Here is a 19,938-nt window from a genome sequence, read left to right on the forward strand (position 1 = left end):
CATATGGCTAGGATGGCCACTTACACATTGGCCAAAAAAAGGAAGGACGGCACCAAAAGCAGAGCAAAAAAGGGCAGAGATTTGCATAAGGCTTTACATGTGAATGCCTATGTGCATATGCAGTTATTACAGTGCAAGAAACTGACCCATGGGTTTGCTCAGTTGGCTGATGCCTGGTGCCGTGTTCCGACAAGCAGCGTCAAGCGCCCTGGGCCCTCTCAAGTTAAATCATGTCTGGCAAGGTGAGGATTTGGCCTCTGCACCATTGCCAAGCTTCAGCCAAGGAAGGGAACTAAAAAATGGACCAGCCAGATCTGGAAGAAAGCCCTTGAACATCCGTAGATCGTGTGCCAGGGTATCAACTGCTAAAAAAAAGTCTCCTGACCAGGCAAGCCTTTTGGTTTCAAGGGTGCCTACTGGCTGTTCCTCCGTGCAACCAATTCTCCGAATCTCTGCTCTTTTCTTGCTATCTTAAGCCTTGACTTGTTCTGTTCCCCGGGAAATGCCCAGGATATCCTTGCCACCTGGCAAGATACACACAGGTATGCAGAACAGCCCAGTTTGCTTCTGTCCTTGTAACTTTCATAGAAAGTAACAGCAGGGATTCCTACAGTGGGCAGAATTTGGACTTCTGGTCCGGTGGAGGTTGGCCTCCAAGGCCAATGAACCTGTATTCTTCATTTAACAGGTGTTTGATATGCAGAAAAGAAATCAGCAGGTGAAGGTTTTTTGTGCTATGGAGTTAAACACTGTGGCTGGTTAAACACAGCAGATTGGATTGCTGCTAAGAGTATAGCTACATAAAAGAGGCTGCTTCAAAACTTGGCTGTGCTAGTAACTTCAGTGGAGGAGGTGGCCCAGTGGTAGACAGATATTTTGAAGGGAAATGGGCCCAGGTTGAACCCCCAGCATCTCCTCTTAGGGCTGGAAATATTCTTGCCTGAAAACCTGGAACAGCTGCTGCCAGTCAGTGCTGACAATACCAGGCTGGGCAGACCTTTAGCCTGATTCAGAATGAGATAGCTTCATCCATCAGCTGAGGAAGGATCACAAACATTCTAACTGTTCCTGCAAAGGGAGTGGGGGAGAAACAGAATACTGACCAATACAGCAGCTTCTGTGAGAGATGTGGGTGGTCGTATTCAGCTGAAAGCAAGAAAATACACTTCTACTTGGTCCAGGGAGGTGAAAGCCTGAATGCTGCAGGACACTGGGATGATGTTGGGAGGAGAAAGCACAAGCCTCAGCAAAGAAGGGGCAGATGCAGGAGCTACGCGGAAAAGTAGGTCAGAGGGAAAAGGCACAGTATCAAGAGAGAGGACATCCCTCGGCAGAGGTGTTGAGGGGGGTACGTTCCTGTGATGGGGGGAGCCAAAGGCAAAAGTGTGGGGCCAAAATACCAGCACCGTTTAGCTTGAAGCTCCTACCGCCAGTAACCTTTTAGGATGGGGATAATGCAGCACACAAAGATTGGTGGTGATGGAGAGAAGGAAAGAGGGCAAGGGGCATTGGCCTCCTCCCCACGGGCAGGATTTGGCCCCAGCAGCTGGGGTGCTCCACATGCTACTAGCAGGATGGCAACCATCTTGTTGGGAGCATTGGGAGCCACAGGCACAGACGGAGGCAGACGTTACGTGAAGAGCAGGATGGTGCGCAAAGTCTTATGGGGCAGGCAGCCTCACCTCATGAACGGCTTGCTCCCCATTTCTCGCCACAGCTTCTCCAGGAAGTGCTTGGAGGCTTCCTGGGCCAGAGCAGCCGCCTCGTGGTGCAGATAGTGGTGGGGCGAGAAAAACTGGGACGAGCTGTCCTTGTTGATTCCCCCACGTGGCTCCCTCTGGCTGCTGCCATCAAATCTCCCACCGTGACTGCACTTCCCTAAGGAGACAGGAGAGGAAGGACGTGGCCATCCCCATAAATACCGAAATTCCAGGAAAAGGTTGGTGCATCATTAATCTCCTAGAAAAAAATTCAAGGTAGCAGGCCAAGATGTTATACAGCAGACATTTGGCAGATGAAGGGCAACTGGCCTACTCAGAGAAAAGCTCATGGTACAGTCCCCTCTGGGGCTGCATAGCCCAGAATATGAATAAATGACCCAGCACGCTTGTTTCCTGTTGCATTTAGAAAAATATTCAAAATAGTCCCCACCTTCACTCTGATGCAATTCAGGTTGGGGAGAGCTGTACCACTTTTTCTTATTTTTATTAATTACAATTACATAGAAGAAATACAGAACAAAAGAAAGACTAACATAAACAGAACAAACTAAAATGAACAAAATAAAACACAATAAAATCTCCATTTATCATTAAATTTCTCTAACGGAATTCTGTTTATGTCATTAGTTAGCTTTGCCATCACTGCCTATGCAGCTCATCTATTTCTCTGTTCTTCAATACTTGGGGGCTCCAGTGATTTCCATTTTGAAGCTATTGTGATTCTTGCTGCCATAGACATATACGTAAATAACTCTGACATATTTTTTAAAACGGTCTCTGGAACTTATTCAAAAGCATGTTCTTGGGACTCATAGGAAACTTAATTTTAAGGATTTTCTGCATTTCTGCATGTATCAATTTCCAAAATGTTTGTATTTATATATGCTAAAAGGTCCCATCTACCCTGTTACATTTCCAACATTTTACATTATAATTCTTATCTATTTTCCCAATATCTTTTGGAGTAATATACCACCGATAAAACATCTTATACCAATTTTCTCTTAATGGCTGACTAGCAGTGAATTTAATATCTTTCTTCCAAAGAGTTTCCCACAGATCCAACAGTATTTCTGCACCAAGATTCTATTTCCAGATTGTTACGTGTTTCTTATCTTGATAGCTTTTCAGTATCATAGTGTAATAACAGTATGTAAAGTCTTCCCAGTAAGTGATCATTCTGCTGTGTAATCAACATTTCAACATCTGTCAGATCTCTTAAAATGTCTTCTCCTAGTTCCATTTCCCTCTTCAGTCTTGAAATCAATTGATGGTAAACAAGCCATTGTATATTTTTCCCTTCATCTTTCAGTTGTTGCCAAGATTTAATTCGTCCGGATTGGTCAATAACATCTCGATACGTTTAACCCAAAATATTTAACTGGGTTTGAAGTTATTTCACATCCTGAAACTTTTAAAATGTGTTCCTCTTCTTGTTTTGTTGCAAATTTTAATATAATTTTTGTTTTTTTCTAATTGATCTTATATCCTGAATAAAGTCCAAAGTTTTCAACTTGCGCCATTATATGCTGTATGGTTTGATGTGGATCTAAGAAAGTCAAAACTATATCGTCTGCATAACATTTTATTTTATATTCTTCTCCACCTGTTTTAAAGCTTTTAATTTTTGGAAGCTGTCTTATCTTTTTTGCTAAGATTTCCAATCCAAGAGATCCGATAAAGGGCATCCTTGACGTGTTCCCTTCTCCATTTGAAAACTGTCAGTTAGTAAATAATTGATTAGAATCTTTGCATGTTGTCTAATATAAATTGCCTGCATCCAATTCAAAAAGCTTGGGCCACAGTCTCTGTTGGAGGGTTTTCATTAGAAAAGGCCAAGCCATGGTATCAAAGGCTTTCTCCATATCTAGAAAAATAAAATAAATGCAGCTTTTTTTCCTTTTCTTCTTAATCCATTCCATTGTATCCATCACAAAGCATCTATTGTCTTCCATATTCCTTTTAGGGACAAATCCAGTTTGGTTGGTATAGATGTTTTTCCAAATATTTTCTTACTCTTTCTGCCATTATTGAAATAAAACATTTATAATCAACATTTAATAATGAAATAGGAGGTGGAGTGTGGCAACACAGGATGAAGGCCTTCTTTATGTATCAATGAAATATGAGCTTCTTGCCGTGTTGGTGGCAGTGATCCTTCTTCTTTAATTTCATTCATTACTTGTTGTAGCTGCAGAATTAGTTTTTCCTCTAAGCATCTATAGTACATAGCAATAAATCCATCAGGACCAGGTGCTTTATCTGCTGCTTTATCTGCAAGCCAAATTGCTAATGGCTTGTGAGAGCTCTTGAATAGTAATAGTTTCATTCAATATTTTCTTCCGCTCCGGAGTAAATTTCTCAAGTCCTGTTTCTTCAATATACTTCTCCATCCCTTCTTCTGGGTTTGATTTTTTTTATATAACTTTGAGAAAAAATTAATGAATTGCTCATGAATTTCCTTTTCCACATATGTTATTCCATTATCTTTTTTCACTGCTGTTATAGATCTTTTTTGCACTTCCTTCTTAAGACAATAAGCTAAATATCTACCAGGTTTATTTGCATGTTCAAAATGTCTCTGTTTTAAAAAGCTCAGCTTCTATTGTATCTCCTCTGTCTTTAACATATCTAGCTGATTTCTTAATTGTCTGAGTTTTGTTAAAATTAATTTATATTGGTTATTTTTATGTAGATCCTCTAATATTTGAATTTGCTCCAAAAGTCTTTTGTGTGTGTGTGTGTGTGCTGACTTATCTCCCTTTTCTTTAGACATTGTTTCTATGAAGTATCCTCTCATATTAGCTTTACTGGCTTCCCAAATTGTAACTCTGGAGACATCATTGGTCTTATTTAATTTGAAGAATTCTTCTAGTACTTCTTCTGACTTTGTCAAAATATCTTCTTGTAGCAAAATATTACCACTGACTCTCCATCTTCTTCCTCCAACCTGTTCTTCCTGCCATATTATCTCCAATGGATTATGATCAGAAAGTAACTTGGATAAGATCTTTACTGGCTCTAAATTCATTATTAAATTTTTAGATATCCAATACATATCAATCCTTAAATATGTCTGTTGTCTGTCAGAAAAAAATGTATAATCCCTAACTGCAGGTTTTTTTTTTTTACTCTCCATGCATCTTCTAATGGCAGCATTTCCATGTAATTAAAAACATTTTTAGGTAGTTTACCACCTCTAGCTTTTTTTGACCTATCAGTATTTGGATCTGTAACTCCATTCATATCACCAATAATCAGAACTTCTCCTTCTTGAAAGTCCAGTATCAATTGAAGAAAATATTCATAAAAGTATTATTTTGCATCATTTGCATAAATCACTGCCAATGTCTTAATTTTCCCATGCAGAAATCTAATCTTCAAAGCAATAAACGTTCTTCTACCACGTTTAGTCCTTGATTGCTAATATAGATGGCAACTCCCTTCTTAGAATCTGCTGAGGCTGTAAAATCCCAGCCCAGATTTTTGAGATTCAGAATGTGAACAAATTCTTCTTTATATGCGTTTCTTGAATACATATTATATCTGCCCTCTGTTTTCTTAAAAACTTGAAAAAATAGTTCATTTAGAAGAGGAGTTCATCCCATTGACATTTATAGATAGGATCTTCATTTTGTCTCTATTGTCCATTAAAAAAACCTCAAACAATTATCTTTCAATAAATATAGCACATAATTCTGCTTCAGCTTCAAATTAACATTTCTCTTCTCCCCTTCCCACCTCCACCACTTCAAACTTCTGCATTCCTTCATTGCTGTAAATAGTCTCACAATTCAACAAAGCTCCTAAAGCAGTACAGAATTTAAAAAGATAACAAAAAATGAAAAAAATAAAAAGGAAGGGAAGACAAGGAGGTTAAGGGGGGGAAAAAACAAAAGAAACAAAAGGAGAGAGAGAGAGAGAAAGAAAACGCTTGATAGATAGAGCACAAAAAGCAGGATTAAATAAAGTCAGTTACAGCCTTCTATGATATCATACTTTATAATAATAGGATTAAATAAAGTCAGTTACTGCCTTCTATGGTATCATACTTTATAATAATATTCTATCTCTATCAAATTAAAGTGTCGTTATTATTCCCTTGGCAAAAGCAGAAAAAAAGAAAAAAGAGAGAAGAGAAGAAAAGCAAAAGAGAAAGTACATGGGGGGGCAAACTCTGGACTCATTCGAGTTACCTTATCTTGTCATTATTATCAAAGCATTAGACAAATTCTGCTCAACTGTCAGTTAGCGAGGCAGAAATACCTCTACTTTTAATAGCTTCCTGAACAAGATAAGAAAGGGAGCAGCATCAAGCCACTGCCATTTGAGTCACCATTCCACCCCGCCACCCCCGAAGTCCCCAGCTGTACCACTTCTTCAGCTTAGACATTACTTTTTTAAAAGAAGGTTTGTTGTCGGGTTCATATGAGCAAAGTGCTAAACCGAGGGTACTAAACTTCTTTCAGCCCAAGGACTGATTCTGGAGAAGTTCTCAGGGGCTCCATTTCGGTGGTGAATAGGGCTGAAGGTAAAAGGGGCAGGGACAGAATGCGAAGCTCCCTGCCATAAAGTCTATACTAGGTCTTGGGAGAGAGATTTCCAACTTTCACAAGAGGGGAAAACTGTACACAACCCAGAGAATCACCAATCCACAGAGGAAGCACTACAGGTTCCCAGCAAGCCCGAAAAGGAAATCCAGTCCCAAAGCTGGGTGGAGCCCCCGGGGCCTCGGGTCCTGCACGCTGACGCAGCAGGGCTGGTGCCACGCTGTCGTTACTGGATTCAGCCGGCGTCAAACCCGCACTCAAGAGCCAAGCATGGCTTGTCATTGAACAGGGTGTTGTTCAAATGGTCTGTCGTGCTGTCAGGACCCTGCTGAGATGAAGGACCATGGTGCGCGACCCCCAGTGCACAACCCAACACCAAGCCGTGGATTCTCTTCTCAGACTGTTCGTGGTTAGCAAGCAATGGCTTCATTGCACAGCTAGGCTGACACAGCAGGATTATCCGTTGTCGCACTTCATGACAACCCACACTCATCCCATATTCAACCCTTGAGTGTGAGTTATCATGGTTGTCTGAACCCAGTCACCACTGCAGAGATTACTGATTTTCACCTGGACCGTGGCAGGCAGAGATGGAGTTAACTCTGCCTCCCCCTCCGCAATCCTGCCAAAAATTCCCCTCCCCCTCTGGAGGAGCAATTAGCCATGGGAAGCGAGTTCCCACAAACACCTCCGGCCAGGGAGTGGGCCTTCTGGGACTTAAAGCCAATGTGTGCAAGCATTTTGTCTTAGGATTTGCAGCTGCAGAGGAGAGAGTCCCTCCCCGTGACATTGTGGTCCAAACAAAAACACAGCAGCTGCTAGCTTTTTAAAAAATAATTGCCACTGCACTTCAAAGTTTAGCACTGCATCTAGTCTGGCCCTAATGATGCCTTCCATCAGCAGGTGCCACATCATTATATTTTCTGTTTTCCTGTATGATAGCAAATGCTGCACTCCACTTGTGCAAAAGGCAGCAAGCAGCTTCTAAGTGAAGTGCAGCATTAGGCATCCTGGAACAAAAGAGGAATTCACTGAGCAGACAGAACTGCTCTAACGCTCTGCTTCTTCTTCATAAATTATCTACAGTAGGGGGTTGCAAAGCCTCCATTTCAATAGGACTGAGTTGAACTTATCTTTTTATAACAAAATATATATGCACACAATTGAGTAGAGAAAAAAAATAAGCGACTTTGGAGGGAATAGAAAAAAGAAACAATCACAGGAGAAGAAGCTGAGTGGCGGGGGGGGGGGGGGAGGACATTTCTCCGAACTTTGATAAATCTAGGTGATTTTTTAAAACATTTAACCAGGTTTTTAATGTGAACCATGCAAGACACACAAGGAATACAAATTAAGGAGGACAAAACCTCTGCCTCAGCACAGAGCCCCCGCCATCCTATTGTGGCGACAAAAAACATACCAATGGGTTTTTCTGGCTGGGTACCATAGTAACCAGTGGTCAGAAGCCCTTTTGCAGGGATGCTTTCTACGAGGTTTCCCTCACACGTCCACGCAGAGCAGTCGCTGCAAGTCCGGACGCCAGCTGAAGGGTACAAGAGGGGCATGGTGAGGAAAGCGCAGGAAGACGGACAAGCCAGGGGCCCAAGAGTTCTAGACGCAGCCCCAAAATATACAAAACACAGGCCTCCACCTCCCCCATTTAAAAATTATGGGACACACCAACACATTCTGAGGCCTGCCAGTGGCACGAACACTGTCGCCTTTTTGGCACCCAGTTACGCAATTCCTCCGTTTCCAGGCATTTAACAGCATGTGAGGGACTTCTTAATTCAATTGTTTCGTCAGATCATCTTTTATTGTTAATTTTAAGCTGCTTTAAACTGATCTACACATTTGCACACTAAAAATTTTGTTCTAAGAAACCTTGAGGTTTTTTCCGAAAAAAGGAGTTTAAGAGCCAGTATTATTATGTGGTCACCAGTTCCAGTCCATTTCAGCCATAAAGCTCACAATGTGTCTCTGGGTTAGTCACTGACTCTCAGTCTTACCTACCTCACAGGGCTGAGGTGCAGATAAAATAAAGACAGAGGGGGTTTATGCAAACCACATTGAGTTCTTTGCAGAAAAAAAGTAGAAGATACATATAGTAATAAATCAATAAGAAAAAATCAATGAGAAATTTTAACAATAACATCAATAATGCTTCTTTTGCTGGGTGTAAGAGAAAACTTAAACCAATTTGTTACCTTCTGCAATAGATTTGATTTCACGACCTGGCTGGACCAGATCTGGGTGTATTTGTTGATGTCCAAGTTCAACCCAGTTGCTGTGGCTATAAAAATCCTACACGACGACAACAAGGAGGAGAGATTATGAAAAATGCTTGGGTTTAGTACTGTTGTGTTAATTGTAGCAGCTGCTTAATTATTTTGGAGTGATGAGTGATCTAGTTTTATTGCATTTAGTGGTATTTATATTTAACTGTTTTGTATATCACTTTTGATGATTTTGCAGAAAAGCAAGTTATAAACATTTTAAATAATTGAAGGGAAAGAAAAGAAAGACGTTTCATAGCAGGACAAAGCAAACTGATTAATCAACCCATTTATGTATTGAACCCATTACAGAACCAGGCCTTACAAGGATTCTGACCCACAACTTTTGATTATGTGAGTGAAGTCTTCCCAGACTGCACATACATTTGGAAATTTGGGGAACTTTCCTAGGCACCTCCATAAAATGGCTGCATCGGAGGGATGGCAAAGGACAAGAAACCTGCCCAAAAGTTTGACTGAGGGCAGGCAGGGAAGGGGCCTGATCTTCAGCACAGTAAACATCTCATAAGAACCCAGTTTTCAGTACCAGCCAAACGTCCTTCAAAGCAGTTCCAGCTGTTGCTAAGAAAATACATTTATTAGGGGGAAAAGTGGGAGGTGGGCACCAAGGAAGGGGTCCAGGCTCACGCTGGTGCTTGGACTCACTTTTATGGTACTACTCTAGAAAAAGGGAGCCAAGATTCCAGCACACCGGTCCCAATGGGGCCCTCCAGACATCGAGGACTACAGCTCCCAGGCCTCTTGCTCACTGGTCATGCTGGCTGGGGCTAACGGGAGTTGAAATCCAAGACATCGGGAAGGCCCCACATTGGAGGAAGCAGCCGCCACCGTCCCCTCCTGCCCCTGCCGGGGGCTCTGTTTGCCTGCAGGCACCTGCAAGGAATGGAGCAGCTGCCCCAGCTTCTCCCGGGCAACGTCGTACTGCTCCGAGCGCACGGCCTGAAGGACCTCCTTGCGGGCCTGCAAGAGCCAGGAGTTGGTGGCGTAGATGAGCTCCGAGTCAAAGTGGAGCCTGGGGTCGTTCCGGGTGGTGTTCGCGAAGTCCATGTTGGCGTTGGCATTGGCCACCTGGGCGATGGCCCCACGGAAACGCTTGGCAGACACTCCAGGGCCATAGAAAGCAGCGAAGATGTCGTCAGCCAGGAGGGTCTTGTCCTGAGTGGGGGAGAGAAACTTGATTAGGAGTGGCCTTATCCTCTGGCTGAGAGTGAGGTGGGGACCAGCGAGGCCTGAGATTAAAAACTGCACCTGGAAATGGAAGAGGCTCTTGGAAAGTTACTGCTTAAGTGAGGGGAAAATTACATGTTCTGACTCTGCACTGTATCCTGAAACATCCTGTCCTGAAAAGAAGCACCTGGGGGGAGGTGCTTTACAAGGGACAAGCCCCACGTGGGAGAGAGGGCTTAACCCTTTCCAAAGCTGCTCCCTCTCCCATCCCAGCTGGAGTTTTAGGTCTGCTTGTGCAGGAGAAACACGCTGGGACGCGGGCTGAGAGCAAGCAGGGGAGGCTGGCATGCTGGGGGTTAAGGAGCTTCCCCCATGTGGCTTTCTTAACCCCCTTAGGGTAAGAACCTACCCAGCTCAGCATAGGCATGGCTGCCTGGGAGAAGGGTGGGAAGAGCAGGCCCCGCTGTACATGAGTCTTCCCCAGAGCTGTAAGGGACTCGGGTCACCCATGTTTAATGCCAGGCCTGAGAGGCTGCAGATAGCGAGTGCGTCTCAACAGGCCAGGCTCTGCCCAGACAGAGTTTGCTCCCTGGCCACCTGTGCCTGCACAAAGGATTATGGGTGTCCCATCAAAAGCAGCAAGGGCTAGTCTTCTCAGAGCCTATTCCCGTTGCTCCCTGCAGGGGATGGCAGATCCCTCCCCAAATGGGAGCCAAACTACAGGAGAGGATGAGAGATCCACAGCACAGGGTTTGTTTTGGGGCCGTGGGAAGGGGCGAAACCTCCTTTGTGTCACACCACGATCATACCCAAATTGCTATTTGCCCCAAGGGAGGGAATACATCATACCGAGATAACAGAGTCCTTTGGGGGATTATGATCCAAAGAACAACTCAGGGGGAAGGTTCTGTATTCCACCCATAGGATACAATCAGATCAATAAATAAAGCCCTCTTCCCCCATGCCTAGGGGGATATCCCCTCACACCTCCACTTAAGCTGCCAGAAAAGTGGGGAATCTCCTTTCAGGGGGCCTGCAAGCTCCTGTGTTGCCCTCTCCTCCTCCCAGCCCCAGCTCAAGAGCACACCTGTGGGTCACTTTCAAACTCTCCAAGGGTCATCTCAGCCTTCCCTGACCTGCTGCCCCCCAGATGCTCTGAGCTACGTACCCCCATCATCCCCATGGCTTGCTGGGAATGACGGGAGTTGCTTCTCTTTAAAGCAGGGAAATGTTTCCCAGGAACATAAAGCATGTTCCTGGGAAAATGAGGTCTTCCCCTGGTACCAGAAAAACCAGGCAAACCTCTCTGGCAAGCTGCTATCTCAGGGAAGGGGCCCTCATCTTAAAAGATAATCTGAATCCAAGCCACATAAGGCTTCAACTGTTAATACCAGCACCTTGAATCAGACCGGACAAGCAGCCAACGCAGATGAAAAAGTTTAGGCAGAGAAGAATCACATTGGCCAGTCCCTGTTAACCATCCCACTGCCCTGTCTGGGACCAGCTGAACTTTCTTAACTATTTTCAAAGGTGTGTGACATATTGCAGTAATCCAGATGGACTGTTGCCTGTGTGGATAACTGCACCTATGTGGTCTCTGTCCAGATCAGGATTCCCCAACACAGTCCAGACACATTTGGACTACAACACCCAGAATCCGCAGTCAATGGCTCTGCTGTATGGGAATTGTGGCCCAAATGTCTCTGTAGGCCACCAGGTTGGGGAAGGCTGAATTCTAGATAGAGATGTAGTTGGTAAGCCTAAGTTTGGCCCATCAGTCAGATCCAGGGGAGAGAGAGAGAGAGAGAGAGAGAGAGAGAGAGAGAGAGGAGGCCCACCTGCCTGCCAACTCCACCTATTCTAGTCACTCCATTTACAGCTCTTCCCAGCTTTAAAGGGCTCTGAACTTTGGCACCATGGCAGCCTATCGGGTGCCTGCCTCCTGTTCCCTCTCACCTTGAAGTCCTCCTCTCGGATGTGTTTCCCCTTGGCAGGGCGACGAGTCTCTGCAAAGAGCCGCACGGTGATGGCGAGGATGGCCTCCTCCGTCATGTCCTGGTGGGTGATGGACCCTGGAGCAAACGCCATGGTGCGAGACCAGAAATTGGGGAAGAAGCCATGGACTTCTCGGGGAGGCAAGTACAGCAGCGTCAGCATCCACAGCAGATGCCAGAGCCTGGACAGGGCATGGTCCATGCTGGGTACATTTATCTGGGCGGAGAGAAGAAAAGGAGCTTGCATTGGTTGCTGTTCCTGCTGCGCCTTTGCACAGGCCTGGGGGGCAATGGTGGGCATCCCAGCACAAAAGCTGCCAGGAGCAGGCGCCTGGACTGACCTGCCTCACAGGTGCGTCCTTCACAGAAAAGGGCAGAAGCTGAGCATGGAAGCATTGGTGTGGGGTGAGATCAAGAAGGAAACAGGGCTTCTTCGGGTCCCTGGCCTTAAAGTAGCCATTGTGGGGCAAAGCAACTTCAGACAGAGACTCAGCAAGAGGCTGCTGAGGTAGAGCAAAACCTCTGGATGGATTCTGCTGCTGGCACCGGCTTGAACCGGAACAGACTTTAGTCCCACCACATGTATGACTTGACTCAGCAACAACTGCACTGGGGACATTAAGAGAGTGATTGTCCTTTCCAGCATTTAACTTCCTTCCTCCCTTGCCTTCAGTATTTCTTTTCCCACCGACCACTTCCCCAGCTATTGTAAAACCTGAGGTTCTCCATAAAGCTCCATACATCTCACAAAGTGAACTGTAGCCCACAAAGGCCTACGCCAGAAAAAATGTCTAAGGCAGAGTCCTACACATGTTTAAACAGAAAAAGCCCTCCAATTTTCCGCATGCTCCAATGGCAGCATGCATTGGGCTGTAAGCTTTTCTGCCTGAACTTGCATAGGATCACATCCTGAGTGTTACAAGCTTCTTTGCTGAAGTGGTACAGTCACTCCACCATGTCATTCTACTGCATGTGTGGATTCAGTAACATTTTAAAGCTGAAAGCATTTGCAAAATGCCTCTGGATTTATTTTTGCAAGGATGGTGTGTTAATATTGTTGAATGTGTTAGAGTTAAAGCTAGTGTTGCACAAACTGCAGCCTATTCAAAGGCAAGATTAAACGTTCCATTAATCTTTTGAATGTAATGAAGTTGGCAAAAAAGGAGCTGTGAGCTGGCATTGTGCATTTGCATATGCATTAATTTACATGTTCTAGCCAGTGTAAATTGTTTGGACAGTTTAGTTCTAGAGATCCCAAGGAGGGATTTGAAAGCCAAAGAAGGGCAACTCTAGAAACTTCCACGTAATAACCAAAAAGGCTTCTGTGGAAGCTTGCAGGACAATAAATTACGTCAAACTTGTACTAAAATAAGAAAAGACTGTCAGAGGAACAGAAAGATGTGATGACTCAAACACTATGTGCAGGACTGCTTGGAGCATGTGGGACGCTGCATTATTTTATTTTCTGTGTTTGCATGCACAGGATCACTCCCTTATTAACTGAACATAAGACAAGGCAAAAATATCCAATTATCATAAAATATGGCATGAATCTGTTGCATATATAGATCCGTGACATATGCAGAACATTCTCCAAGACTTTCCTCGGACTATGGAAAAGAGACTAAGTAGGAAGAACCATAAAGGAGACCATCCAAGCACTGACCAGACCCAGCCCTCCTTAGTTTCCTTGCCATCTGGGCAAACTTCTACAGCAAGGGCAGGTTAACTTCTTGCCCAGTTTTGCTTTGGTTGGTGCATCTTATTTGTATAAGGTGTGCTTCTGATTCATAAAGCAAGACTGCATGCTTGGAGGGGAACTCACGAGGCATAGCTAATATGTGCTAGATGATGCTGAATAGAAACACTGCCACTTGAGCAGTAGGGACATAATACAAGGCTGCATAATAAATGCTGGGCGGGGATAAACTGAGTGCAGATCCATTCCGTCCTCTCATCTCCCTGCAGTGGCACAGTGCATGCCTGGGGGGGGGGGGAGGCAGCGCAGGCCAGGCCGGCCCCTGGCACAATAGCACTCCCCTTCTCAGGCTCCCTAGCAACTGGTATGCAAAGGCATAATGCCTCTGGGCCAGGGGGCTTTGTGCAGCCATCAGAACTAGCAGCCTTATCCCCAGGAATTTGTTTAATCCCCCCTTTTAAAGCTGCCCAAGCCAGTGGCCATTGCACTACATCTCTGGGTAGTGAATTCCACAGTGTCTCGCTCTCTGCTGTGCCAAGACGGCCTTCCTTTTATCAGCCCTGATTCTCCCACCATTCAGCTTCATGGGATACTCCTTCTGGTTTTCATCAGAGAGAGAGAAATGCCTCTTTATCTACCTTCGTTACAACTATATGTGCATTTATCATATCCTCCCTAACTCACTTTTTCCTGAACTAAAATGTCTCCAACACGGTACCTCTTCCTCATGGGGGGATGTCTTCCAGCCTCTTAATCCTTTTCATCACCCTTTGCCGTGCCTTTTCCAGCTCCAAAGGAGGCAGAGGTCATGACTAGTAGCCCAGGTACTGAGAGCCTTATCATCCATGAATTCTCCTAAATCCCTTTGAAAGCCCTCTAGGTTGGTGGCAATCACTGCATCTTACTGTAGCAAATCTTCAAGTGCTTTGCGGGCTTAGAAAGAAATTCACCTACTCCACAATTTTTAGCACTGGAAAGCAAACCAGCAAGGCCTGCTGGACCACAGTACAGAGATGGATCGAGGCAGCTGCCTCCACCTGAGGACTGTTCTTAGAAGGATTATCGGGCGCTTGCCTACACTTCCAGATTTGCTGCTGGTCTTAAGAGAAAACACTAGAGAATTCCACAGAATGCGGCTAAAGGGCCCCAGATCTCAGAGCCTGAAAGCACAAAGGACACACCTTTGAAAGGAAAGGACAGATTGCACAATGCACAAATGCAACAAAATGCATGTCTGGAAACACATACAATGCATGCTACTTAGGGAACAGGGATGGACCTGTGAACAAAGTGTGAACAGCCCCAAATGCCACTGGTTCTAAGCAGGACTGTCTGCCTTCTGGGCAGGTCCCTGCCTCACACCTCCTGGCATTGACCTGAAAGACACCAAGACCTGACTGCAAGTCTGTCGCCTGCGGTGGCAAAGGGCAGAGGTGCCTGAAGAGAGGAATTGGGATGCCTTGCCATTGCAGGAGCTCCTTGCTGGCTGGGATCAGACAGCACAATAGCCAGTAAACCATGGATAGTCATTGAACCCATCTGAGATAACAACCCAGGGTGAACAACCCACAGTTCATGATCCACGAACAAACCATGGGTTGTCTGTGGTTAACAAACCATTATTTGCTAGCACGGCTGGGTTCAGAAAACATGATAAACCACAGTTTAACAACCACCCACATGCAACCCATACTCATTCCTTGTCTGAACGCAGCTGTGTCTAACATGGCAAGCCAGCCAAAGGCTTCATTACGGTGTACCACAAGCTGACAGCAGCTTCCCCACAACAGGTGCACACCGAGGAAACGGCTCTGGATGGTCTACACAAGTGGGCTCATTCACAAGTGGACACATTTGCAGGCATGTTCATACTACACAAGTCTGTGGTGGTCCAACCAGTCTCCTCTTGGTAGTTTCTGCCTTCTTTTTTCCCTTCCCACTCAGAAGCCCAGCATGTTGACAGTCAAGATACGTACTTTTTCTTAGAACTCAGCTGGTCAGTTGAGCCATTTGGGTTGCAAAGATAAGGGCTTCTGCATTGCATCACACACACACATCTCAACGTGAAAAACTGCCCAGAGAAATATCTGAATGGCGCTTGCGGAGGCAAAGTTGTGACTCAAGGCCTGTGCTCCTTCCAGCATGGCTGGCTTCTCGCGTGGACTGGCAGTGTGCCACCGGAGCATCCAGCAAAACAGCAGGAGGCTGGGTGCATACTAAGGGTTTCTTGTTCACCCAGAGAAAGGCAGCCATGTTAGAAGCAGCGTTTAAAGGTGGGCTTTTACACCACACTTGGCCTGAAGTGACCTGGAGCTGTTCCCTAGACTTAGCTTTTCTGTGTGGTCAGAGCTGATCCTGCCATCTTTAACTAGATTTGTGGAAGCACTGAAAAGGTGGAGGTTACTGAGAGCTATCAGGTCAGCCCTTAAAAGCTGGAGGAGTACCTTGACAGGTACCTTGCTCTCCCCAAGGAGATTCGCCAGGCACCTTCCTTACTTTCTCTTCAGCGCCAAGCAAAGGCCTTCCTTTTTAAAAAATATTTTAATAATTAATTGCCATAAGACCTTTGTTTTGTAATTTTTGTTGCATTTTATTGTGGTTTTTGATGTGTTATTGGTTTTTATTATGGTTTTATTGTATTTTTATCTTGTGGCTGTCAGCCACCCAGAGGTGCTGTGGCACAATTGAATGGCATACAAATGTTTTAAATAAATAAATAAATAAATAAATAAGTGAGAGTTAACCCCCCCACAAACGTTTTGGTGCACCTACTTTTGTCCCTTTTTTCCTTTTTACTGGTGCTTTTCAATAGACAACTTGACAATTGGCCCCTGGCAACTGTGCACAAATTAGTCTGTTTATTAGTTTATTAAAATCATTAAATTAAATAATATATTTACTATTTATTATTAAATTTATTATTAATAATAATCACAGTATTATTTATTATAAATTAGTGCATATTTTCCTGGGCTCCAAGATCACCGCAGATGGGGACTGCAGCCAAGAAATTCAAAGACGCTTGCTCCTGGGGAGGAAAGCTATGGCAAATCTAGACAGCATACTAAAAAGCAGAGACATCACCCTGCCAACAAAAGCTGGACCATAAGGAAGGCTGAGCGCAAAAGGATTGAGGCCTTTGAATTGCGGTGCTGGAAGAGACTCCTGCGAGTCCCTTTGACCGTAAGGCAATCAAACCGGTCAGTCCTAGAGGAGATCAACCCTGACTGCTCTTTAGAAGGCCAGATCCTGAAGATGAAACTCAAATACTTTGGCCACCTAATGAGAAGGAAGAACTCCCTGGAGAAGAGCCTAATGCTGGGAACAGTTGACAGGAAAAGGAGGAGGAGACGGCAGAGGATGAGGTGGCTGGATGGAGTCACTGAAGCAGTTGGCGTGAATTTAGGTGGGCTCCGGGGGATGGTGGAGGACAGGCAGGCCTGGAGGAATGTGGTCCATGGGGTCACGATGGGTCGGACACGACTTCGTGATAACAACAACAACACCTACCCCACTGCATTGCTCTCTTTTACAGTTGAAATACACAAGAAACTGTATAAAATTTTAAAAATTGCAAGCACATTTGCATTCTTTTCCAGGGCTGGAAAAAAAACAGGTGAAGAACTTGGAGTGGCACTCCAAATTGCCATTCTGGCAATGATGGAGAAGCTGTCATTCATGGTCAGGATCACGATCGCAAAGAGCTGCCGTGTCCTGAACTTTCCTTTTCCTTTGCTCCTTTGACTTCTAAAAATCAAGACAATCTTTTGAAATGCAGTCCTTTTCTTGCAACCCCACACTTGGCAGAGCTGTTTAACTCTAAACAGCCTTTTACCTAAGCTGGAAGGAGAAGCCTCTGCCCATGTTGAAAGGTGAATCCAAATTGGGGGCTTCCCCACAGGCCCTCCCTTTCAGTAAGGCCGCTGGCTCCACCCTCCGGGGTTCTTGCCCTTGAAAAGCTTCTCTTGAGGACTCCTTACTGGGTCAAAACTGGATCCTTGCAAATGCTCTCCTTGCCCTTCTGAAGACCCTTTGGTCGCTTCCAAAACTGACTCTTGAGCTCAATGTGAGAGAACTTTACTAAGCAACCTTGAAGGTGCTTCAGAGGGTTCAGCCCCCCACTTGCTCTTGTCCTTCCTCCTCCTCCTCCTCCTCCACATCAGATCCTGAGGATGACTCCCACTGTAGAGCCTGCAAAGAGTTAGGGACTGGCCCACTCTCTACAAGTAGGGGGTTCTGCTGGCTTGCAAGTGTTGGGGAAATCCAGAATAAATCCTAGTAGGAAAAGGTGGCTAATATGTGCCTTTGTGTTATAAAATCAAACCTGCACCTCTTTCTCAGAAAAGCTGCAGAATTCCAAGCCAAGTTACTGTTTAGTGCTGCTGTTGCCTAACAAGAATTCTTAGCTGAATTTAGCTCACCAAAGAATTTCAGAAAAAGGGTCAGTCTGTGCTTTATAGACTACAGCAACTGGGTGGACGACAAGAAACTATGGATGGTTCTGGAAGAAACAGGTGTGTCTTAGCCCTTGATTGTCCTGATGCATAATGGTATTGTGGACAAAAAGCTACCGAGAAGACAAAATATGGAGAAATAGAATGGTTTCCTATAGGCAATGACGTCAGATGGGGTACCTTTTTTCTCCTTATCTATTCCATCTGTACACAGAACATATCATAAGGAAAGCTGGTTTAAGATCAAGGGAAGCACTGAAAATTGGTGGAAGACACATCAGTAATTTAGACAAGCAGATGATTGCACCTCACTGGCAGAAAGCAGCAATGAGTTGAAATGATTCCTGATGAGAGTGAAAGAAGAAAATGCAAAAGCAGGACTGCAGCTGAATATTAAGAAAACAAGAGGCAGTGTGGTATAGTGGTTCAGAGCGCAGGTCTGGGGCTCAGGCAACCTGGGCCCTGCTCAGCCCTGAAGCCAACTGAGTGGCTTTGGGCCAGTCATAGACTCTTAGCCCACCCTCCTGCACAGGGCTGTTGTTGTGGGGATAAGACTGAGCGCAGGAGGAGGACAATGGCGTAAGCCACCTTGCATTATTTAAAAAAGAAAAAGGTGGGATGTAAATCTAATACATAAATAAAGAACACAACTACAGAAGAATTGCAGAACTTTACCGTCAACCCCGCAGAATTCAAAATTGTGAAAGATTCTGTATCCTGTGGCTTGGGCATCAGTTCAAAGGGAGACTCCAGCCAAGAAATTGTAAGAAGACTGGGACTTGCAGTGAAGGAAATAGAAAAGATCATCAAATGTAAGGATGTTTCACTGGAGACCAAGGCTAAGATCATGCACACCACTGGACAGTGAAGAAAGCTGAGAGGAAGAGAATTGATGCATCTGAAACATGGTGCTGGAGAAGAGCTTGGCAAATATCCTGCACTGACAGAAAGACGAACAAGTGTGTCCTAAATGGAATCAAAGCAGAGCTTTCCCAAGAAGAGAAAATGACGAAACGGGAACCGCCATACTTTGGGCACATCATGAAAAGAGTCACTGGCAAGACAATCATGTGAGGGAAAGTGGAAGGGGATTAAAGAAGGGAAATGCCAACTAAGAGACAGATTAACTCCGTAAAGGAAAGTGCAGCCTGTGGCTTGGAAGAGCTGTCATGGACATGGCACTGTGAAAGACTTTCACTTATAGGCATCACTGTAAGTCAGAGATGACTTGCTGGTACATAATTTTGCTCTGATTTTGTTGTTATTTTTAATATACACAATTTAATATTCCATCAGAAATAAGAAAATGGGAAACATAAATAAATGAAATGATCACTGGATTAATAACAGAGAAAAACTGTATTGTCTTTCTGGAAGCAAGAAATTGTTTTTTACAGTAATCATAAGTGAGATCCAATCTATTATTAAATTATTCTTCTATTATCTTTTTTTCTTTTGTCCTTGATTAATGCTTAAGCAATAATAAAAGATCAAATTTTAGCCATAAGGACAAATGCCCCCTTGCTTTCTACAGTGGCAAAACTACGTCAGTCTTATCTAGTACAAACTCATTGCTGTTAAGGATAAAGTTCTTAATAACAATAACAATTTCTTTAACAACTGTTTCTGTTTTGTTGACAATATCTGCCCTATCATATGTAATCTGCCAGTACAGCCTTAAGGAAAAAAAAATATGTTGAAGCTGTTGAGGTAGAACACAAATTTAAAGTAATAGTTCCTTAAAACAGTAAGGAACAAGAAAACTGGGGGAAAAGATAAACATGAGAAAGCTAGGTACCTGAAAAAGCTACACTAAAGAGATGTGCATGCACAGCTTTTCTAAAATCCTAGGGAATCGGAGATGGCATGACCTGTAGTCATGACATTATATTACTCACCTTAGATTTAATCTTGTGGAAATTGCAAATTTACCTCCAAAGTTATACAAGAACACCCTCAGGGTCAAGGTAAGTCACTTGCCTGTTCATGTATAGAAATACTTTTAACAAGTAAATTGCAGCTGTAGCCTGTGTGTGTGTGTGTGTGTGTGTGTGTG

The 19,938-nt window shown here is 44.4% G+C and overlaps 1 protein-coding gene across 8 annotated transcripts in view; it reads right to left on the reverse strand.

The window, feature by feature from the left end:
- The window catches only part of VWA7 (von Willebrand factor A domain containing 7), a 44,959-nt gene that overhangs the window by 22,617 nt on the left and 2,404 nt on the right, over window positions 1-19,938 (reverse strand). For 7 of the 8 annotated variants that reach the window (XM_044419590.1, XM_044419588.1, XM_044419583.1 and 4 more), the window contains exons 2-6: window positions 11,692-11,946; window positions 9,442-9,723; window positions 8,479-8,575; window positions 7,692-7,814; window positions 1,683-1,878 (exon numbers count right to left, since the gene is read on the reverse strand). In XM_044419590.1, coding sequence (XP_044275525.1) covers window positions 1,683-1,878; window positions 7,692-7,814; window positions 8,479-8,575; window positions 9,442-9,723; window positions 11,692-11,946 — 953 coding nt within the window. Of the gene's footprint in view, window positions 1-1,682; window positions 1,879-7,691; window positions 7,815-8,478; window positions 8,576-9,441; window positions 9,724-11,691; window positions 11,947-19,780; window positions 19,840-19,938 lie in introns of those variants that run through there. The other variant, XM_044419585.1, reaches the window with a different exon arrangement.

Source organism: Varanus komodoensis, unplaced genomic scaffold (assembly GCF_004798865.1).
Source record: "Varanus komodoensis strain SLA01 unplaced genomic scaffold, ASM479886v1 scaffold105, whole genome shotgun sequence".
Classification (NCBI taxonomy): Eukaryota; Metazoa; Chordata; class Lepidosauria; order Squamata; family Varanidae; genus Varanus; species Varanus komodoensis.